Source organism: Lepisosteus platostomus, chromosome 5 (genome assembly GCF_059453375.1).
Source record: "Lepisosteus platostomus isolate fLepPlt1 chromosome 5, fLepPlt1.hap1, whole genome shotgun sequence".
NCBI classification, from domain to species: Eukaryota; Metazoa; Chordata; class Actinopteri; order Semionotiformes; family Lepisosteidae; genus Lepisosteus; species Lepisosteus platostomus.
In genome coordinates, this window is record NC_142615.1 from 4,130,895 (window position 1) to 4,154,598 (window position 23,704).

The 23,704-nt window shown below is 57.3% G+C and overlaps 2 protein-coding genes across 5 annotated transcripts in view; one reads left to right on the plus strand and one right to left on the minus strand.

The window, feature by feature from the left end:
- The window catches only part of ppp1r10 (protein phosphatase 1, regulatory subunit 10), a 28,739-nt gene extending 24,226 nt beyond the window's left edge, over nt 1–4,513 (plus strand). For both annotated transcript variants that reach the window (XM_088631279.1, XM_088631278.1), the window contains exon 19: nt 920–4,513. In XM_088631279.1, coding sequence (XP_088487405.1) covers nt 920–1,029 — 110 coding nt within the window. In that variant the 3' untranslated portion in view covers nt 1,030–4,513. The remainder of the gene's footprint in view (nt 1–919) is intronic.
- Nucleotides 4,514–5,650: 1,137 nt separating this feature from the next.
- atat1 (alpha tubulin acetyltransferase 1) overlaps nt 5,651–23,704 on the minus strand; it is a 37,904-nt gene continuing 19,850 nt past the window's right edge. The window contains exons 10-13 of one of the 3 annotated variants that reach the window (XM_088631287.1): nt 20,862–21,075; nt 14,765–14,868; nt 14,350–14,437; nt 5,651–10,505 (exon numbers count right to left, since the gene is read on the minus strand). In XM_088631287.1, coding sequence (XP_088487413.1) covers nt 10,220–10,505; nt 14,350–14,437; nt 14,765–14,868; nt 20,862–21,075 — 692 coding nt within the window. In that variant the 3' untranslated portion in view covers nt 5,651–10,219. The remainder of the gene's footprint in view (nt 10,506–14,349; nt 14,438–14,764; nt 14,869–20,861; nt 21,076–23,704) is intronic. The other 2 variants (XM_088631289.1, XM_088631290.1) reach the window with 2 other exon arrangements.

Here is a 23,704-nt window from a genome sequence, read left to right on the forward strand (position 1 = left end):
CTGACTCTCCATGCAGCCTGTGTCTGTATTAACCCCTCTCTCTCTCCTGTCTCTCTCTCCTCTCTCTGTGTGCTGACTCTCCATGCAGCCTGTGTCTGTAGTAACCCCCCTCTCTCTCCTCTCTCTCTCTCTGTGTGCTGTCTCTCCTCTCTCCCCTCTCTCTGTGTGCTGACTCTCCTCTCTCTCCTGTCTCTCTCTCCCCTCTCTGTGTGCTGACTCTCCTCTCTCTCCTCTCTCTGTGTGCTGACTCTCCATGCAGCCTCTGTATCAGCCCCTGTCTAATCTCCCCTCTCTCTCCTCTCTCCCCTCTCTGTGTGCTGACTCTCCTCTCTCTCTCTGTGTGCTGACTCTCCATGCAGCCTGTCTGTATCAGCCCGTCTAATCTCCTCTCTCTCTCCTCTCTCTCCCCTCTCTCTCTCCTCTCTCTGTGTGCTGACTCTCCATGCAGCCTCTGTATCAGCCCCTGTCTAATCTCCCCTCTCTCTCCTCTCTCCCCTCTCTGTGTGCTGACTCTCCTCTCTCTCTCTGTGTGCTGACTCTCCATGCAGCCTGTGTCTGTAGTAACCCCCCCTCTCTCTCCTCTCTCTCTCTCTGTGTGCTGTCTCTCCTCTCTCCCCTCTCTCTGTGTGCTGACTCTCCTCTCTCTCTCTCTGTGTGCTGTCTCTCCTCTCTCTGTGTGCTGACTCTCCTGTCTCTCTCTCCTCTCTGTGTGCTGACTCTCCTGTCTCTCTCCTCTCTCTGTGTGCTGACTCTCCATGCAGCCTGTGTCTGTATTAACCCCCCTCTCTCTCCTCTCTCTGTGTGCTGACTCTCCTCTCTCTCTCCTGTCTCTCTCTCCCCTCTCTCTCCTCTCTCTGTGTGCTGACTCTCCGTGCAGCCTGTGTCTGTAGTAACCCCCCTCTCTCTCTCTGTGCTGCAGACATGTCCAGCCGGCCCGTGTGCAGACACTTCATGATGAAGGGCAGCTGTCGCTACGAGAACAACTGTGCTTTCTACCACCCTGGGGTCAACGGCCCCCCGCTGCCCTAGACACCCCGCGGAGCCCCGGAGGTGGGCTGGACTCACCAGCGGAGACAGCGCACACACACACACACACACTGAAGCGCTTAAAACGATGGACTCCCCCTGTCGTCTTCCCCCACCCTCCCTCGCCTGGTGCTGCTGGGGTGTGACTCCTCCCTCCCGGCCCCCTGGAGGAGGAGCAGGAGGAGGAGGAGGAGGGGTGGGGCTGGCCGGGCACAACACCAGGCACAACGCGGAGGAGGCCCTAACACAGCGGGGCTCGGCGCAGGCTGCCGGGACTGTACAGAGGCGGCCGGGGAGGGGGGGGGTGGGCATCTGTATGGAGGGGCTTCATTCTGTACACGGCTCCGGTCCGCTACCACCCCCCGCCACCACCACCACCACCGCGGGCGAGCGTATGTGTCAGGGCCCTGTAAGAGCGCGCCTCCTGTTGTGCAGCCAGCAGGGGGGCGCGAGCGCCGGGGTCCCCCGCGCCCAGCCGAAGAGCCCCCGTTGCACAGCTGCACAGTGACCACTACCGGGGGTGTCATGGCCGGTGGGTGGGGTGGGGGGCGGTGGGGGTACAGAACCACTCCCCCCCCATTTCTTGCGAACCACTTTTTCCCCCCGTGAGTGGAAAGATCGGATTTCGGGGTCCCCCATCGGTCGGTCGGTGTGGGGGGGGGGCCGGGGTGGGAAGGAGACGGTTTTACAAAGGGGCGCAGGTGACCAATCGGTGTTGTTTGTGGGGGGGTGTCTCTGTTCAGGTTTAGGGGATCAGGAGCCCCGTTTCTCTGTCAGCTGTGAGGGACCCCCCTCCAGCTCGGGGGGGGGCTGTGGTGTTTGAAGGGGAGCGACTCTCTCTTCTCTCCTCTCCCCCCCGTCCTTGTGGGGGGGGTGGTCCGCCCACGAGGGACAGCACCCCAACACCTGGGGCAGCTCAGAAGGGGGGGGTGGTGTCCCCCACTTTCAGGAGCCGGGGATTGTATTACACACCCCCCTCTGAGCTCCCCCACGTGTGTGTGTGTGTTTTTCTGCCCCCCCCCAGTTGTGGGGTCCCCCAGCCTGCTGCTGAGGGGCCGCTGCTCGAGCGGATTTGAAGTTCGCTTCCCCTCCTGCCTGGGGGGCGTCGTTCCATGTAGGTCAGTATTAGCCCAGCCCAGACACAACACCCGGCACAACCGGGAGGGGGCTCACACTCTCCACCACCCCCCCAGGCCACCCCGGCTCCCCGAAATCCCCAAAATTGGGGGGATCGATTCCTCACCCCCACACCCACCCACCCACCCCCCTTGAAGCGCTACAGAAGCCACAGGACGGGGGCCCTCACGCTAAACAGCGCTGGGTCCTCGAACCCGGGTCCGGCGAGCCAGCTGATTTTATTTATTGTGGGGTGGAGGATTGGACGGGGGGGGGGTCTTCGCTGCAGGCCGGTGGTGTGGAAAGGAATCACGTTGCTGTCCCCTTCTCCCCAACCCCCCCCCCCAACCAAGACCTTCGTCCTGGGTCACAGCCCGGATCCGAACCCGCAGCCCCCCACCCCACGCCCCGCTGGGGGTTACTGGGACAGACCGTTTTATAAAAACAGACTCCACGCCCTCCCTCCCTCCAGGTCTGTCTCCCTCTCGCCCCCCCTCACCCCCAACCAAGACCTTCGTCCTGGGTCACAGCCCGGATCCGAACCCGCAGCCCCCCACCCCACGCCCCGCTGGGGGTTACTGGGACAGACCGTTTTATAAAAACAGACTCCACGCCCTCCCTCCCTCCCTCCCTCCAGGTCTGTCTCCCTCTCGCCCCCCCTCACCCCCAACCAAGACCTTCGTCCTGGGTCACAGCCCGGATCCGAACCCGCAGCCCCCCACCCCACGCCCTGCTGGGGGTTACTGGGACAGACCGTTTTATAAAAACAGACTCCACGCCCTCCCTCCCTCCCTCCCTCCAGGTCTGTCTCCCTCTCGCCCCCCCTCACCCCCAACCAAGACCTTCGTCCTGGGTCACAGCCCGGATCCGAACCCGCAGCCCCCCACCCCACGCCCCGCTGGGGGTTACTGGGACAGACCGTTTTATAAAAACAGACTCCACGCCCTCCCTCCCTCCAGGTCTGTCTCCCTCTCGCCCCCCCTCACCCCCAACCAAGACCTTCGTCCTGGGTCACAGCCCGGATCCGAACCCGCAGCCCCCCACTCCACGCCCCGCTGGGGGTTACTGGGACAGACCGTTTTATAAAAACAGACTCCACGCCCTCCCTCCCTCCCTCCCTCCAGGTCTGTCTCCCTCTCACCCCCCCCAACCAAGACCTTCGTCCTGGGTCACAGCCCGGATCCGAACCCGCAGCCCCCCACCCCACGCCCCGCTGGGGGTTACTGGAACAGACCGTTTTATAAAAACAGACTCCACGCCCTCCCTCCAGGTCTGTCTCCCTCTCGTCCCCCCTCACCCCCAACCAAGACCTTCGTCCTGGGTCACAGCCCGGATCCGAACCCGCAGCCCCCCACCCCACACCCCGCTGGGGGTTACTGGGACAGACCGTTTTATAAAAACAGACTCCACGCCCTCCCTCCCTCCCTCCCTCCCTCCAGGTCTGTCTCCCTCTCGCCCCCCCTCACCCCCAACCAAGACCTTCGTCCTGGGTCACAGCCCGGATCCGAACCCGCAGCCCCCCACCCCACGCCCTGCTGGGGGTTACTGGGACAGACCGTTTTATAAAAACAGACTCCACGCCCTCCCTCCCTCCCTCCCTCCAGGTCTGTCTCCCTCTCGCCCCCCCTCACCCCCAACCAAGACCTTCGTCCTGGGTCACAGCCCGGATCCGAACCCGCAGCCCCCCACTCCACGCCCCGCTGGGGGTTACTGGGACAGACCGTTTTATAAAAACAGACTCCACGCCCTCCCTCCCTCCCTCCCTCCAGGTCTGTCTCCCTCTCGCCCCCCCCCACCCCCAACCAAGACCTTCGTCCTGGGTCACAGCCCGGATCCGAACCCGCAGCCCCCCACCCCACACCCCGCTGGGGGTTACTGGGACAGACCGTTTTATAAAAACAGACTCCACGCCCTCCCTCCCTCCCTCCCTCCAGGTCTGTCTCCCTCTCGCCCCCCCCCACCCCCAACCAAGACCTTCGTCCTGGGTCACAGCCCGGATCCGAACCCGCAGCCCCCCACCCCACGCCCCGCGGTGGGGTGGGGGCAGGGGCAAAGGAACCAGAGTGTTTTCTGTGAAAACTTGAGCTCTTCTCTTCTCGTCTCTTGTGGGACCGATGGACATTTTTTTTTCCCTCTTTTGTTTGGTTTCTCTTTCTTGTCGTATTGTTGTTGTTTTTTCTCGACGATGAGACGATGACGAGCGGTCTTTCTTTCTTTGTTTTTTTTTTTAAAAAGGAAAAAATATTTGGTTTTTCCAGATGGATCTCCTTGTGTCTGTGTGGAATGCTTGCGCGCGTGTACGCACACACAGGATGCTCATGTTATATATATATATTTTGTACATTTATTAATAAATGTGATGAAACTTTGAGGGCTGGGCTTCTGTGGACTCTTTTCTCGTCTTTAGATGTTTTTTTTGGGGGGGGGGTTTCGCCCCCCAGAAGGGCGAGGACACGATCAGCGGCCCTTCGGGAGAGCGGTCTCTTTAATGGACGTCGGCCAGCTGCTCGAGAAAGAAAGGATTCTTCTTGTCCAATTAAGCAATTAAGGAGACCAATTAGGGCAATTAGAGGCACAGGTGGGAGACGCCCTGGGGGTTTCTTTCTGATGCAAGTGTCAAACTCACCTCCTTGGGGTGCGGGTGGGGGGTAGCTGGTGTCCTCGGCGTTTCCTTCTTTCATCTGCGTTCTGCCCCTCTCTCTCTCTCTCTCTCTCTCTCTCTCTCTCTCTCTCATAGCTTAATTAGCAGGGTAATCGTTAATGCTCCCAGCCAGGCTTGGAGGTGTTTTTTTTGGGGTTTAGAAAGTCAGCTGTAAAGGGCCTCCAGCACAGTCCGTTTCCGGTCTGGTGAAGACCACCGCTGGGCGAATGGTGTTTAATTGATGAGGAACCGAAAGTCGGCATCGTGCCCCCACCCCCCAGTAGAGGGAGCTCTTGATCAGCCCGTGTATCGGAGGGCCTGTTTGGGGGGGTGGATGCTTGTTGTACCTGTTCCCCTGTGCCCTGGCCCCGCCCCCTCTTCCAGTGTACTACGTCCTAGCCCCGCCCACTCGTTGCGTGTCACGCTCTGACTCCGCCCCTCGTGCTGTTCCCCGCCCCGCCCATACCATCATGCTTCACCACTGCCCACATTAGAATGTGCCCCGCCCCCTTCCAGTGTGCCACGTCCTAGCCCCGCCCCCCTCATTGTGTGTCATGATATGACTCCGCCCCATCATGCTTCACTACTGCCCTATTAGAATGTGCCCCGCCCCCTTCCAGTGTGCTACGCCCTAGCCCCGCCCCCCTCATTGTGTGTCATGCTGACTCCGCCCCCTCGTGCTGTTCCCCGCCCATACCATCATGCTTCACCGCTGCCTCATTAGAATGTGCCCCGCCCCCTTCCCCGTCATGCCCCGCCCCCCCTCCTGTGACTATCGGCAAATGATCGATCTCTCCTGTCTCGGCTGGGCGCCCTGCCCAGGTGCCACCTGATACAGCGAGCCCACAGTGACTGCACACCTGGTCGTCGAGGGACGGTCCTTTATTGGAAAATGTGAAGCACCACAGACAGTCCGGGACAGTCGGATCCGAGTTTAAAAAATAAATATTCCAAAAAAATTAAATAAATACACATTTATAAAAAAACACACGTTTTTTTTTTTTTGCAAAACAGGCTGGAGCACGATGTTGGAAGCAGAGGGGTCCCCATTTCTCAGCCCCCCCCCCCCATATATCTCCGATTTATCCACAGGAGTGGATACACACACTGACCCCTCCAGGACCAGGACTGGACAGCCCTGCTTTAAAGACCCCTGGAGACTCTGCAGACACACACACACTGACCCCTCCAGGACCAGGACTGGACAGCCCTGCTTTAAAGACCCCTGGAGACTCTGCAGACACACACACACACACACTGACCCCTCCAGGACCAGGACTGGACAGCCCTGCTTTAAAGACCCCTGGAGACTCTGCAGACACACACACACACACTGACCCCTCCAGGACCAGGACTGGACAGCCCTTCTTTAAAGACCCCTGGAGACTCTGCAGACACACACACACTGACCCCTCCAGGACCAGGACTGGACAGCCCTGCTTTAAAGACCCCTGGAGACTCTGCAGACACACACACACACACACTGACCCCTCCAGGACTGGACAGCCCTGCTTTAAAGACCCCTGGAGACTCTGCAGACACACACACACTGACCCCTCCAGGACCAGGACTGGACAGCCCTGCTTTAAAGACCCCTGGAGACTCTGCAGACACACACACACACTGACCCCTCCAGCACCAGGACTGGACAGCCCTGCTTTAAAGACCCCTGGAGACTCTGCAGACACACACACACTGACCCCTCCAGGACCAGGACTGGACAGCCCTGCTTTAAAGACCCCTGGAGACTCTGCAGACACACACACACACACTGACCCCTCCAGGACCAGGACTGGACAGCCCTGCTTTAAAGACCCCTGGAGACTCTGCAGACACACACACACACTGACCCCTCCAGGACCAGGACTGGACAGCCCTGCTTTAAAGACCCCTGGAGACTCTGCAGACACACACACACACACACACACACACTGACCCCTCCAGGACCAGGACTGGACAGCCCTGCTTTAAAGACCCCTGGAGACTCTGCAGACACACACACACACTGACCCCTCCAGGACCAGGACTGGACAGCCCTGCTTTAAAGACCCCTGGAGACTCTGCAGACACACACACACACACTGACCCCTCCAGGACCAGGGCAGAGTGTGTCTGTGACAGAAGTAGCTGCTCGAGAGCTGGATTATTGATAAATCGAAGAATTGAAAATGCCAGAGCTGCTTTTTAATTGCAATAGGAAAAGGTTGAGAAATGAGTACCCCCTGAAACAAACATTACCCACCCCCCCTTCTCCCCCACACCCCCTTCTGAAAGATCGAACATTTGAACTGTGCTCATTCTTGGATGCCAACGGTACACACTGCTACAGCACCTCAGATGCACCTTGATGACAGTGAAGGATGGTCAGGCTCACGAAAGTCTGCACAGCAGTGATCAGTGAAGTGTCAGAGCAATTCAGTGCTCGTTCCAGCGGCTGCTCTGTCTAACTGCAGGAGACACAATTGCACCGATGCACTATTCTTACGGTGCATAGAGGGGATCTTGTATTGCACTAGTGAAATATTCTTGTTGTGTAAAGGTGAGATCTCTGATTGCAGTGGTGAAATAGTCTTATTGTGTATAGAGATCTTGTATTGCATTAGTGAAATATTCTTGTTGTGTATAGGCGAGATCTCTGATTGCAGTGGTGAAATATGTTTAGTGTGCAGAGATCTTGTATTGCACTAGTGAAATATTCTTCTAGTGCACAGAGATCTTGTATTGCACTAGTGAAATATTCTTAAAGTGTATAGATGAGATCTCTGATTGCAGTGGTGAAATATTTTTAGTGTGCAGAGATCTTGTATTGCACTAATGAAATATTCTTCTAGTGTATAGAGATCTTGTATTGCACTAGTGAAATATTCTTGTAGTGTATAGATGAGATCTCTGATTGCAGTGGTGAAATATTCTTCTAGTGCATAGAGATCTTGTATTGCACTAGTGAAATATTCTTGTGGTGTATAGATGAGATCTCTGATTGCAGTGGTGAAATATTTTTAGTGTGCAGAGATCTTGTATTGCACTAGTGAAATATTCTTCTAGTGTATAGAGATCTTGTATTGCACAAGTGAAATATTCTTGTAGTGTATAGATGAGATCTCTGATTGCAGAGGTGAAATATTCTTATAGTGTATGGAGGAGATCTTGTATTGCACTAGTGAAATATTCTTGTTGTGTATAGATGAGATCTCTGACTGCAATGGTGAAATATTCTTATATTGTATTGAGGAGATCTTGTATTGCACTAGTGAAATATTCTTGTGTATAGATGAGATCTCTGATTGCAGTGGTGAAATATTCTTATATTGTATTGAGGAGATCTTGTATTGCACTAGTGAAATATTCTTCTAGTGTATAGAGATCTTGTATTGCACTACTGCAAAATTCTAGTGAAATATTCTTGTAGTGTATAGATGAGATCTCTGATTGCAGTGGTGACAAATTCTTATAGTGTATAGAGATCTTGTATTGCACTAGTGAAATATTCTCATTGTGTATAGATGAGATCTCTGATTGCAGTGGTGAAATATTCTTATTGTGTATAGAGATCGTGTATTGCACTAGTGAAATATTCTTGTTGTGTATAGATGAGATCTCTGACTGCAATGGTGAAATATTCTTATATTGTATTGAGGAGATCTTGTATTGCACTAGTGAAATATTCTTGTTGTGTATAGATGAGATCTCTGATTGCAGTGGTGAAATATTTTTAGTGTGCAGAGATCTTGTATTGCACAAGTGAAATATTTTTGTAGTGTATAGATTAGATCTCTGATTGCAGAGGTGAAATATTCTTATAGTGTATAGAGGAGATCTTGTATTGCACTAGTGAAATATCTTGTGTAGTATAGGGAGGAGATCCCAGATGGCACTAGAGAAATATCTTTATAGTGTATAGAGATCTTGTATTGCACTACTGAAATATTCTTATAGTGTATAGAGGAGATCTCTGATTGCAGTGGTGAAATATTCTTATAGGGTATAGAGATCTTGTATTGCACTAGTGAAATATTCTTGTAGTGTATAGAGGAGATCTCTGATTGCAGTGGTGGAATATTCTAATAGGGTATAGAGATCTTGTATTGCACTAGTGAAATATTCTTATAGTGTATAGATGAGATCTCTGATTGCAGTGGTGGAATATTCTTATAGGGTATAGAGATCTTGTATTGCACAAGTGAAATATTTTTGTAGTGTATAGATTAGATCTCTGATTGCAGAGGTGAAATATTCTTATAGTGTATAGAGGAGATCTTGTATTGCACTAGTGAAATATCTTGTGTAGTACAGGGAGGAGATCCCAGATGGCACTAGAGAAATATCTTTATAGTGTATGGAGAACTTGTATTGCACTAGTGAAATATCCTTATATTGTACAGAGGAGATCTCTTTCTTGGACTTCAGCCTGAGAGCATATGTAACATATCTTACAGAGCCGGGATCTGGAAAGGTCCTATTGGGATTCTGCCTTAGCGAACAAGAGACTGCTCTCCTCATTCTTCCCCCCTTTCAGAATTACATGAAATCAAAACATGGCACTGAAGCACAGACACAATTCTTTCAGCTTAGTGTGTGTTTATCAGTTTGTGTGTGTAAGTGTCTGCGTGGGTGCTTGTGAGCTCTGTGTGTGTGTGTCAGTGTGTGTGAGCTCTGTGTGTATGTGACTGTGTGTGTGTGTGGGCTCTGTGTGTGTTTGTGGGCTCTGTGTGTGTGAGCTCTCTGTGTGTTTGTGAGTGTGTGTGAGCTCTTTGTGTTTGTCAGTGTGTGTGAGCTCTCTGTGTGTGTGTCAGTATGTGTGAGCTCTGTGTGTGTGTGGGCTCTGTGTGTGTGTGTCAGTGTGTGTGAGCTCTGTGTGTGTGTGAGCTCTCTGTGTGTGTGTCAGTGTGTGTGAGCTCTATGTGTGTGTCAGTGTGTGTGAGCTCTTTGTGTGTGTCAGTGTGTGTGAGCTCTCTGTGTGTGTGTGTGTCAGTGTGTGTGAGCTCTGTGTGTGTGTGGGCTCTGTGTGTGTGTGGTTCTGTGTGTGTGTCAGTGTGTGTGAGCTCTGTGTGTGTGGGGGCTCTTTGTGTGTGTGTCAGTGTGTGTGAGCTCTATGTGTGTGTCAGTGTGTGTGAGCTCTTTGTGTGTGTCCGTGTGTGTGAGCTCTCTGTGTGTGTGTGTGTGTCAGTGTGTGTGAGCTCTGTGTGTGAGCTCTGTGTGTGTGGGGGCTCTTTGTGTGTGTCAGTGTGTGTGAGCTCTGTGTGTGTGTGAGCTCTGTGTTTTTCCTCTGGAGTTTGTTAGGCTCGGGCAGACATGAAACAGGCTCCTTCTTCAGGGTCAAAGGTCAGGTGAGAGGTGGTCTCCACGTCAACCCTGAAGAGGGTGCCCCAGTGTCTGGGTCTCACCCCTACCCCCCCCCTCCTCCGGCTCCCCTCCTCCGGGTCGCCCTGCCCGGCCTCACCAGGGCCTGGTGCTCCGGTACTCCTGTTTCCTACGGACCCACTGGGCTGTGAAGGGCTGTACCACCGTGCTCCAGGCCCGGGGGGGGCTGGGGGGCGCTCGGGGGGGGTCCCGACCGGCGTCCGGCGCCTTGGCGGCCTCTCCGTCTCGCGGCCCCCCACTCCGGGGGCAGTCGGGACGGGGGGCCGGGGGTGTCAGGGGGGTCTGGTCCAGAGAAGACTCCATCTCGCAGGAGGGGGGCAGAGGGAGAGAGAGAGGAGGCACAGGGGGCTGTGCAGAGCACCTGGGGAGACACAGAGAGAGACACTCACACTGAGAGAGAGAGAGGGGTTCACACACACACACTGACTGGACACTCCAGGACATGAACACTGCACTGAGAGAGAGAGGGGTTCATACAGACACACTGACTGGACACTCCAGTACATGAACACTGCACTGAGAGAGAGAGGGGTTCATACAGACACACTGACTGGACACTCCAGGACATGAACACTGCACTGAGAGAGAGAGAGGGGTTCATACAGACACACTGACTGGACACTCCAGTACATGAACACTGCACTGAGAGAGAGAGAGGGGTTCATACAGACACACTGACTGGACACTCCAGTACATGAACACTGCACTGAGAGAGAGAGGGGTTCATACAGACACCCTGACTGACTGGACACTCCAGGACATGAACACTGCACTGAGAGAGAGAGGGGTTCATACAGACACACTGACTGACTGGACACTCCAGTACATGAACACTGCACTGAGAGAGAGAGAGGGGTTCATACAGACACACTGACTGACTGGACACTCCAGTACATGAACACTGCACTGAGAGAGAGGGGTTAATACAGACACACTGACTGGACACTCCAGTACATGAACACTGCACTGAGAGAGAGAGGGGTTCATACACACACACTGACTGGACACTCCAGTACATGAACACTGCACTGAGAGAGAGAGGGGTTCATACACACACACTGACTGGACACTCCAGTACATGAACACTGCACTGAGAGAGAGAGGGGTTCATACAGACACACTGACTGGACACTCCAGTACATGAACACTGCACTGAGAGAGAGAGAGGGGTTCACACACACACACTGACTGGACACTCCAGTACATGAACACTGCACTGAGAGAGAGAGGGGTTCATACAGACACACTGACTGGACACTCCAGTACATGAACACTGCACTGAGAGAGAGGGGTTCATACAGACACACTGACTGGACACTCCAGTACATGAACACTGCACTGAGAGAGAGGGGTTCATACAGACACACTGACTGGACACTCCAGGACATGAACACTGCACTGAGAGAGAGAGGGGTTCATACAGACACACTGACTGGACACTCCAGTACATGAACACTGCACTGAGAGAGAGGGGTTCATACAGACACACTGACTGGACACTCCAGTACATGAACACTGCACTGAGAGAGAGAGGGGTTCATACAGACACCCTGACTGACTGGACACTCCAGGACATGAACACTGCACTGAGAGTGAGAGGGGTTCATACAGACACACTGACTGACTGGACACTCCAGTACATGAACACTGCACTGAGAGAGAGAGAGGGGTTCATACAGACACACTGACTGACTGGACACTCCAGTACATGAACACTGCACTGAGAGAGAGGGGTTAATACAGACACACTGACTGGACACTCCAGGACATGAACACTGCACTGAGAGAGAGAGAGGGGTTCATACACACACCCTGACTGGACACTCCAGTACATGAACACTGCACTGAGAGAGAGAGGGGTTCATACAGACACCCTGACTGGACACTCCAGTACATGAACACTGCACTGAGAGAGAGAGAGGGGTTCATACAGACACACTGACTGGACACTCCAGGACATGAACACTGCAGTGAGAGAGTGTGTCAGGTGATGGGTCCTTAATCTGGGCGCACTCTTTCTCAGCTCTGGGATCGCTGTGGAGGCCGGTTCTGTTGCCAGCTATACCGGCTGGTCCTGTGTCTTTAAGGGCGCCGGACAGGGCGGAGGGCCCGGTGATGTCGGAGCTTACAAGCCCGACCCTCACAACCGCGGGAAGTTTTTAAAACCTAGAGTCCCCTATCTGAGAAGACAAGTGTTTTTTTTTTCAGGGGGGGAGTTTAATAACATTCAGGTGGTTTGTTTTCTCCGGTTTTGCAGTCGCGTTATTATTGTTTCGACGTGTCGGATTCCCCCGCTATGTGGATTTTTAAACCTTTTTTTACGGAAATTTCGGAGACGCTTTCGGCATCCGGAGCACATCGCCCCCCGGTAAGAAACCTTATTTGTTTTCTTCGTATTTTTGGGGAGGAGGAGGAGGAGGAGGGAAATAACTGAATTCTTGCGGGCCGACACGTCGTGTGGGTTGTCGTGCGGAGTTGCGTGTTTGGGGAGTGAACTGATCAGGGGGAGACGGGGCGCATCGTTTTTTTTCCCCAAACGGCACCGGAGTTCGCTAAAACATATATACATATATATATATGGAGTCCGGAGTCAGGACGCGACCAACAAGACGCAAGACCTTAACTCCTATAGGAAATATCATCGTGTAATTGTGGTTGATTTTTTTTTCTTTTAAAGTAGCAGTAGTGCTCGTTTTCCTGCGCCACGCTGTGTGTATCGTTGTTTTTTTGTGTGTGTTAATCCTCCTAGGATTTGAGTACCGTGTCTCTCCGCCGAGGTTTGAAAATCCGGCTGTCCTCGATGCTCAGAGTGAGAACCTGTCTGACAATGATGCCCGTCTTGTTCAAGGAGACTATAGGGTAGACCGTCTGAAGAAGGCTCAATAGAGACATGAACACTGCACTGAGAGAGAGGGGGGTTCATACAGACACACTGACTGACTGGACACTCCAGGACATGAACACTGCACTGAGAGAGAGAGGGGTTCATACAGACACACTGACTGGACACTCCAGTACATGAACACTGCACTGAGAGAGAGAGAGAGGGGTTCATACACACACACTGACTGGACACTCCAGGACATGAACACTGCACTGAGAGAGAGAGGGGTTCATACAGACACACTGACTGACTGGACACTCCAGGACATGAACACTGCACTGAGAGAGAGAGGGGTTCATACAGACACACTGACTGGACACTCCAGTACATGAACACTGCACTGAGAGAGAGGGGTTCATACACACACACTGACTGGACACTCCAGTACATGAACACTGCACTGAGAGAGAGAGAGGGGTTCATACACACACACTGACTGGACACTCCAGTACATGAACACTGCACTGAGAGAGAGAGAGGGGTTCATACACACACACTGACTGGACACTCCAGGACATGAACACTGCACTGAGAGAGAGAGGGGTTCATACAGACACACTGACTGACTGGACACTCCAGGACATGAACACTGCACTGAGAGAGAGAGGGGTTTATACAGACACACTGACTGACTGGACACTCCAGGACATGAACACTGCACTGAGAGAGAGAGGGGTTCACACAGACACACTGACTGGACACTCCAGTACATGAACACTACACTGAGAGAGAGAGGGGTTCATACAGACACACTGACTGGACACTCCAGGACATGAACACTGCACTGAGAGAGAGAGGGGTTCATACAGACACACTGACTGGACACTCCAGTACATGAACACTGCACTGAGAGAGAGAGGGGTTCACACAGACACACTGAATGGACACTCCAGTACATGAACACTGCACTGAGAGAGAGAGAGGGGTTCATACACACACACTGACTGGACACTCCAGTACATGAACACTGCACTGAGAGAGAGAGGGAGAGGGGTTCGTACAGACACACTGAGAGAGGGAGAGAGTACAGTACAGTAGATGATGACGGTGCTGTAATTGGTCATGAATGATCCCAGCCTCAGGAATGGAATGATAATGATTAATAATAATTAATAATAATGATAATGATCTGACTGCCGGACAGCCTCAGTCCTTCCTGTATCTCACGCTGGTCTGGATCAATCTGCCCGTCCTCCAGCTCCAGGGTTCAGAGCTGGAGAGCGCAGTTCTGCCCGTCCCGGGCCCGTTCTGGCCCGGTTCTGACAGCTGAGGTCCTTTCCTGCCTCCCCCTCCACACCCCGGACCCAAATCTAGTCCTTACTGCGGTCGTCTGTCCTGTGTGTCTGCCGCGCGGTCCCGGGTCTGGGTTCTGGCCCAGTCGGGGCGGTCCGGGTCCGTCTCCGGCTCACCTGCGGGACAGAGCACAGGGCTGGCGGGCTATCTGACCGATAGTTGGGGGCTGCACCCCGCGGGGACTACAAGTCCCAGAGTGCTTTGGGAGACGGGGCGGCGGCGGCGGGCAGGCCGGGTCTGTGCGGGGGCTGGGGGCAGGTCGCCACGGCAACCACAGCAGTGGCTGGTGGGAAACGGAGTTCCGTCCCAAGCCTGGCAGGACTGGGGCTCTGTCCAGGGGGCCGGTCTGTCAGGAGGCTGGGTGAAGAGAGGGAGGGAATGGGAGGAGGAGGAGGAGGAGGAGGAGGAGGAGGAGGAGGAGGAGGAGGGACGAAGGCCGGTACCTGGCTGCCTGGGCGGGGCCGGTCGCTTCTCCGGCGACGGCCGCAGGGTCCCGCTGCTGATGTGGCGGCTGTAGAGGTTGCCCCTGGCGACCAGGCCTTGCTGGCTGGGAGACGAGGGAGAGGAGAGACAGGAGAGAGAGAGAGGAATAGATAGGAGAGAGGGAGAGGAGAGAGGGAGAGGAAAAAGAGAGGGGAATAGGAGAGACAGGAGAGAGAGAGGGATAGATAGGAGAGAGGGAGAGGAGAGAGGGAGAGGAAAAAGAGAGGGGAATAGGAGAGACAGTAGAGAGAGGGGAATAGGAGAGAGAGACAGGAGAGAGGAGATAGAAAGGGGAATAGATGGGAGAGCGAGGGGAAAGGAGAGAGGAGAGAAAGAGGGGAATAGGAGAGAGAGGGAGAGGAGAAAGAGAGGGGAATCGATAGAGAGAGGGGAGAGGAGAGAGGGGAAATACGGACAGGAGGAAGGGGTCCGTGAGATGGAAACCAAACGGGAGAAACCGGAGGAGGAGGAGGAGGTCAGGCAGGCAGAGGAAGGCGAGAGGAAAGGAGGAACGCAAAAGAAAATGACAACAAAAAACCATAATTAATAACGGAGTGTGTGTGTGTGTGGGGGGGGGGAGGGGAGACACAAAGCGCAGAGAGGAGTGGGATGGGAGGAGGAGGAGGAGGAGGAGGAGGAGGAGGCTGCGGTGTTCCAGCCGAGACGCTCCCGCGCCGAAGTCGGCAGGCGGCGCGGCGGCCCGGGTTGCCGCGGTAACCGCCTACCCACAATGCCCCGGCCCTTTTGGGGGGGGGGGAAAAACGGAGGCCGGGGGCTTCGGGGCCGCCCTGGGCGAACCCCAGAACGAGCGACAGCGGGAGAACCGGCGCGCCGCCAGCTCGTTAGGGGGGTCTTAACGAGCAGCGGGGAGGCCGAGCGAGGAAGCTCGGCTCCGCGGGACAGGGGTCACCCCACTGCTCAACGGCTGCTCCGACGCCCGTTCTGTCCTTTCCGGTCCCGATGGGAGCTCCGGAGACATCGATTCGTTAATTGGCTTTTAATTGGCTTTTAATTACGAGCAGTAGCCGCAATTTGAGGAGATCTGGCCCGATGACTTCTATCAGCGGCAAGGGCAGCTCGAACTGGGTAGAAAGCTGACTGATGTCCAATCCAGCTGAGTCTGGAGAGGAGCCAGGGTATCGGCTTCAACCACAGGGCTGGGCGGCTTGTTCCCCACCCCCACCACCCTCTGTGTACAGTAGAGCCTCCTGTCCTGACTGGAGGAGCTCACCCAGCTGTGTCTGGAGAGAAGCCAGGGTATCGGCTTCAACCACAGGGCTGGGCGGCTTGTTCCCCACCCCCGCCACCCTCTGTGTACAGTAGAGCCTCCTGTCCTGACTGGAGGAGCTCACCCAGCTGTGTCTGGAGAGAAGCCAGGGTATCGGCTTCAACCACAGGGCTGGGCAGCCTGTTCCCCACCCCCGCCACCCTCTGTGTACAGAAGAGCCTCCTGTCCTGACTGGAGGAGCTCACCCAGCTGTGTCTGGAGAGAAGCCGGGGTATCGGCTTGTTCCCCACCCCCGCCACCCTCTGTGTACAGAAGAGGCCCCCTGTCCCGACTGGAGGAGCTCACCCAGGTGTGTCTGGAGAGAAGCCAGGGTATCGGCTTCGACCACAGGGCTGGGCAGCTTGTTCCCCACCCCCACCCCCCTCAGTGTACAGAAGAGCCTCCTGTCCTGACTGGAGGAGCTCACCCAGCTGTGTCTGGAGAGAAGCCAGGGTATCGGCTTCAACCACAGGGCTTGGCAGGGAAGGCAAACAGTCTGTTTTTGCTTCTCTTCACAAGTCTGGGATTTTATTTCACTTCCAGAATGTCACATGAGAGGGGACTGGGGGGCTCGGACACGCCCACAGGGGAGTCAGTCACGTGAGAGGGGACTGGGGGGCTCGGACACGCCCACAGGGGAGTCAGTCACGTGAGAGGGGACTGGGGGGCTCGGACACGCCCACAGGGGAGTCAGTCACGTGAGAGGGGACAGGGGGGTTCGGACACGCCCACAGGGGAGTCACATGAGAGGGGACAGCGGGGGCTCGGACACGCCCACAGGGGAGTCAGTCACGTGAGAGGGGACTGGGGGGCTCGGACACGCCCACAGGGGAGTCAGTCACGTGAGAGGGGACTGGGGGCTCGGACACGCCCACAGGGGAGTCAGTCACGTGAGAGGGGACTGGGGGGGCTCGGACAAGCCCACAAGGGAGTCAGTCACGTGAGAGGGGACTGGGGGGCTCGGACACGCCCACAGGGGAGTCACATGAGAGGGGACAGCGGGGGCTCGGACACGCCCACAGGGGAGTCAGTCACGTGAGAGGGGACTGGGGGGCTTGGACACGCCCACAGGGGGAGTCAGTCACGTGAGAGGGGACAGCGGGGCTTGGACACGCCCACAGGGGAGTCAGTCACGTGAGAGGGGACTGGGGGGGCTCGGACACGCCCACAGGGGAGTCAGTCACGTGAGAGGGGACTGGGGGCTCGGACACGCCCACAGGGGAGTCAGTCACGTGAGAGGGGACTGGGGGGCTCGGACACGCCCACAGGGGAGTCAGTCACGTGAGAGGGGACTGGGGGGCTTGGACACGCCCACAGGGGAGTCAGTCACGTGAGAGGGGACTGGGGGGCTCGGACACGCCCACAGGGGAGTCAGTCACGTGAGAGGGGACTGGGGGGGCTCGGACACGCCCACAGGGGAGTCAGTCACGTGAGAGGGGACTGGGGGCTCGGACACGCCCACAGGGGAGTCAGTCACGTGAGAGGGGACTGGGGGGCTCGGACACGCCCACAGGGGAGTCAGTCACGTGAGAGGGGACTGGGGGGGCTCGGACACGCCCACAGGGGGAGTCAGTCACGTGAGAGGGGACTGGGGGGCTCGGACACGCCCACAGGGGAGTCAGTCACGTGAGAGGGGACTGGGGGGCTCGGACACGCCCACAGGGGAGTCACGTGAGAGGGGACTGGGGGGGCTCGGACACGCCCACAGGGGAGTCAGTCACGTGAGAGGGGACTGGGGGGCTCGGACACGCCCACAGGGGAGTCACGTGAGAGGGGACTGGGGGGGCTCGGACACGCCCACAGGGGAGTCAGTCACGTGAGAGGGGACTGGGGGGCTCGGACACGCCCACAGGGGAGTCAGTCACGTGAGAGGGGACTGGGGGGCTCAGACACGCCCACAGGGGAGTCAGTCACGTGAGAGGGGACTGGGGGGCTCGGACACGCCCACAGGGGAGTCACGTGAGAGGGGACTGGGGGGGCTCAGACACGCCCACAGGGGAGTCAGTCACGTGAGAGGGGACTGGGGGGCTCGGACACGCCCACAGGGGAGTCACGTGAGAGGGGACTGGGGGGCTCGGACACGCCCACAGGGGAGTCAGTCACGTGAGAGGGGACTGGGGGGCTCGGACACGCCCACAGGGGAGTCAGTCACGTGAGAGGGGACTGGGGGTTTGGACAAGCCCACAGGGGAGTCAGTCACGTGAGAGGGGACAGGGGGGCTCGGACACGCCCACAGGGGAGTCAGTCACGTGAGAGGGGACTGGGGGGGCTCGGACACGCCCACAGGGGAGTCAGTCACGTGAGAGGGGACTGGGGGGGCTCGGACACGCCCACAGGGGAGTCAGTCACGTGAGAGGGGACTGGGGGCTCGGACACGCCCACAGGGGAGTCAGTCACGTGAGAGGGGACTGGGGGGCTCGGACACGCCCACAGGGGAGTCAGTCACGTGAGAGGGGACTGGGGGGCTCGGACACGCCCACAGGGGAGTCAGTCACGTGAGAGGGGACTGGGGGGCTCGGACACGCCCACAGGGGAGTCAGTCACGTGAGAGGGGAATGGGGGGGCTCGGACACGCCCACAGGGGAGTCAGTCACGTGAGAGGGGACTGGGGGGCTCAGACACGCCCACAGGGGAGTCAGTCACGTGAGAGGGGACTGGGGGGGCTCGGACACGCCCACAGGGGAGTCAGTCACGTGAGAGGGGACTGGGGGGCTCGGACACGCCCACAGGGGAGTCAGTCACGTGAGAGGGGACTGGGGGCTCGGACACGCCCACAGGGGAGTCAGTCACGTGAGAGGGGACTGGGGGGCTCAGACACGCCCACAGGGGAGTCAGTCACGTGAGAGGGGACTGGGGGGCTCGGACACGCCCACAGGGGAGTCACGTGAGAGGGGACTGGGGGGCTCGGACACGCCCACAGGGGAGTCAGTCACGTGAGAGGGGACTGGGGGGCTCAGACACGCCCACAGGGGAGTCAGTCACGTGAGAGGGGACTGGGGGGGCTCGGACACGCCCACAGGGGAGTCAGTCACGTGAGAGGGGACTGGGGGGCTCGGACACGCCCACAGGGGGAGTCACGTGAGAGGGGACTGGGGGGGCTCGGACACGCCCACAGGGGAGTCAGTCACGTGAGAGGGGACTGGGGGGCTCGGACACGCCCACAGGGGAGTCAGTCACGTGAGAGGGGACTGGGGGGGCTCGGACACGCCCACAGGGGAGTCAGTCACGTGAGAGGGGACTGGGGGCTCGGACACGCCCACAGGGGAGTCAGTCACGTGAGAGGGGACTGGGGGGCTCGGACACGCCCACAGGGGAGTCAGTCACGTGAGAGGGGACTGGGGGGCTCGGACACGCCCACAGGGGAGTCAGTCACGTGAGAGGGGACTGGGGGCTCGGACACGCCCACAGGGGAGTCAGTCACGTGAGAGGGGACTGGGGGGGCTCGGACAAGCCCACAGGGGAGTCAGTCACGTGAGAGGGGACTGGGGGGGCTCGGACACGCCCACAGGGGGAGTCACATGAGAGGCCGGTCCTAACAGACGTTCTTGTCTTCTTGATTTAAAAAAACACTTTATTAGCAGTTGCTTAGCGATGGTGTTTGGCCCCACGACCACAGCGAGACCACAAAGGAGAGTTTGTCCTTCTAAAAAAAAGTACAGAAAGGACCTCTGCCCCGGGTCCTAAAAATGGGGTCTTTAAAAACACAGACGGACTCCCCCGTTCTGGCGGGGTTCAGTGGGTCCAGGGGGAGGCCGCAGGATGTAGAGGTCAGGGGTCAGGGGTCAGGGGTCGGGTCAGTGGAAGGAGATCTGGGAACGGTTGAGGGAGCTGCGGGGGGGGGTAGGGACAGGAGGGGTGAGGAGGTTAAAGGTTAAAGGTCAGAGGGTGAAAGAGAGAGAGAGAGAGAAGGAGAGACCACAGGGTTAGACAGCAGGTTAAGCAGAACTGGGAACACGGGACCCCCAGGGAGATGAGCTCAGCTGTGTGAGAGGGGGGACCCCAAGACTGAGACTGGGGACCCCTGAACGAAGTCCTCGATCAGCCCTGGAGATGAGCTCAGCTGTGTGTGTGTGTGTGAGGGGGGACCCCAGGACTGAGACTGGGGACCCCTGAACGAAGTCCTCGATCAGCCCTGGAGATGAGCTCAGCTGTGTGTGTGTGTGTGTGAGGGGGGACCCCAGGACTGAGACTGGGGACCCCTGAACGAAGTCCTCGATCAGCCCTGGAGATGAGCTCAGCTGTGTGTGTGTGTGTGTGAGGGGGGACCCCAGGACTGAGACTGGGGACCCCTGAACGAAGTCCTCGATCAGCCCTGGAGATGAGCTCAGCTGTGTGTGTGTGTGAGGGGGGACCCCAGGACTGAGACTGGGGACCCCTGAACGAAGTCCTCGATCAGCCCTGGAGATGAGCTCAGCTGTGTGTGTGTGTGTGAGGGGGGACCCCAGGACTGAGACTGGGGACCCCTGAACGAAGTCCTCAGTCAGCCCTGGAGATGAGCTCAGCTGTGTGTGTGTGTGTGTGTGTGAGGGGGGACCCCAGGACTGAGACTGGGGACCCCTGAACGAAGTCCTCAGTCAGCCCTGGAGATGAGCTCAGCGGTGTGTGTGTGTGAGGGGGGACCCCAGGACTGAGACTGGGGACCCCTGAACGAAGTCCTCGATCAGCCCTGGAGATGAGCTCAGCTGTGTGTGTGTGTGTGTGTGTGTGTGTGTGTGTGTGTGTGTGTGTGTGTGTGTGAGGGGGGACCCCTGCTCCAGGACCGGGGACCCCCTGGGGGGGGGGCGGGTTACCTGGTCCGGCGGGTCCTGGGGGGGCCGCTGGCCGCGCCGTTGAGCTGCGGGGGCCGGGGTCTGTCGACGCGCAGGGCGCTGAGGGCCGGGGGGGCCCGGGGGGGGGCCCCGCGGGAGGGGGAGGAGCCCACGCTGAGGGAGCGGCCCAGCGGGGAGGAGGGGGGCGGGGCTTGATTGAAGGGCCAGGGGAGACCTCTCTGCTCCTCCTTCAGCGCTGAGAGACACAGGGAGAGAGGCAGAGGGACACTGAGACACTGAGAGACACAGGGAGAGAGGCAGAGGGACACTGAGAGACACAGGGAGAGAGGCAGAGGGACACTGAGACACTGAGAGACACAGGGAGAGAGGCAGAGGGACACTGAGACACTGAGAGACACAGGGAGAGAGGCAGAGGGACACTGAGACACTGAGAGACACAGGGAGAGAGGCAGAGGGACACTGAGACACTGAGAGACACAGGGAGAGAGGCAGAGGGACACTGAGACACTGAGAGACACAGGGAGAGAGGCAGAGGGACACTGAGACACTGAGGGACACAGGGAGAGAGGCAGAGGGACACTGAGACACTGAGAGACACAGGGAGAGAGGCAGAGGGACACAGACACTGAGGGACACAGGGAGAGAGGCAGAGGGACACTGAGACACTGAGAGACACAGGGAGAGAGGCAGAGGGACACTGAGACACTGAGAGACACAGGGAGAGAGGCAGAGGGACACTGAGACACTGAGAGACACAGGGAGAGAGGCAGAGGGACACTGAGAGACACTGAGAGACACAGGGAGAGAGGCAGAGGGACACTGAGAGACACAGGGAGAGAGGCAGAGGGACACTGAGAGACACTGAGAGAGAGGCAGAGGGACACTGAGACACTGAGAGACACAGGGAGAGAGGCAGAGGGACACTGAGACACTGAGAGACACAGGGAGAGAGGCAGAGGGACACTGAGAGACACTGAGAGACACAGGGAGAGAGGCAGAGGGACACTGAGAGACACAGGGAGAGAGGCAGAGGGACACTGAGACACTGAGAGACACAGGGAGAGAGGCAGAGGGACACTGAGACACTGAGAGACACAGGGAGAGAGGCAGAGGGACACTGAGACACTGAGAGACACAGGGAGAGAGGCAGAGGGACACTGAGACACTGAGAGACACAGGGAGAGAGGCAGAGGGACACTGAGACACTGAGAGACACAGGGAGAGAGGCAGAGGGACACTGAGACACTGAGGGACACAGGGAGAGAGGCAGAGGGACACTGAGACACTGAGAGACACAGGGAGAGAGGCAGAGGGACACAGACACTGAGGGACACAGGGAGAGAGGCAGAGGGACACTGAGACACTGAGAGACACAGGGAGAGAGGCAGAGGGACACTGAGACACTGAGAGACACAGGGAGAGAGGCAGAGGGACACTGAGACACTGAGAGACACAGGGAGAGAGGCAGAGGGACACTGAGAGACACTGAGAGACACAGGGAGAGAGGCAGAGGGACACTGAGAGACACTGAGAGAGAGGCAGAGGGACACTGAGACACTGAGAGACACAGGGAGAGAGGCAGAGGGACACTGAGACACTGAGAGACACAGGGAGAGAGGCAGAGGGACACTGAGAGACACTGAGAGACACAGGGAGAGAGGCAGAGGGACACTGAGACACTGAGAGACACTGAGAGAGAAGCAGAGGGACACTGAGACACTGAGAGACACAGGGAGAGAGGCAGAGGGACACTGAGACACTGAGAGACACAGGGAGAGAAGCAGAGGGACACTGAGACACAGGGAGAGAGGCAGAAGGACACTGAGACACTGAGAGACACAGGGAGAGAGGCAGAGGGACACAGACACTGAGGGACACAGGGAGAGAGGCAGAGGGACACTGAGACACTGAGAGACACAGGGAGAGAGGCAGAGGGACACTGAGACACTGAGAGACACAGGGAGAGAGGCAGAGGGACACTGAGACACTGAGAGACACAGGGAGAGAGGCAGAGGGACACTGAGAGACACTGAGAGACACAGGGAGAGAGGCAGAGGGACACTGAGAGACACTGAGAGAGAGGCAGAGGGACACTGAGACACTGAGAGACACAGGGAGAGAGGCAGAGGGACACTGAGACACTGAGAGACACAGGGAGAGAGGCAGAGGGACACTGAGAGACACTGAGAGACACAGGGAGAGAGGCAGAGGGACACTGAGACACTGAGAGACACTGAGAGAGAAGCAGAGGGACACTGAGACACTGAGAGACACAGGGAGAGAGGCAGAGGGACACTGAGACACTGAGAGACACAGGGAGAGAAGCAGAGGGACACTGAGACACAGGGAGAGAGGCAGAAGGACACTGAGACACTGAGAGACACAGGGAGAGAAGCAGAGGGACACTGAGAGACACAGGGAGAGAAGCAGAGGGAAACTGAGAGACGCATGGAGAGAGACGCTGAGAGACACAGGGAGAGACACAGGGAGAGACGCTGAGAGACGCTGAGAGACACAGGGAGACACAGGGAGAGACGCAGGGAGACGCGCAGGGAGACACAGAGATACACGGAGAGACGTGGAGACGCGGAGAGACGTGGAGACGCGCAGGGAGACGCGGAGAGACGTGGAGACGCGCAGGGAGACGCGGAGAGACGTGGAGACGCGCAGGGAGACGCGGAGAGACGTGGAGACGCGCAGGGAGACACAGAGATACACGGAGAGACGTGGAGACGCGGAGAGACGTGGAGACGCGCAGGGAGACGCGCAGGGAGACGCGCAGGGAGACGTGGAGACGCGCAGGGAGACGTGGAGACGCGCAGGGAGACGTGGAGACGCGCAGGGAGACGCGGAGAGTCACGGAG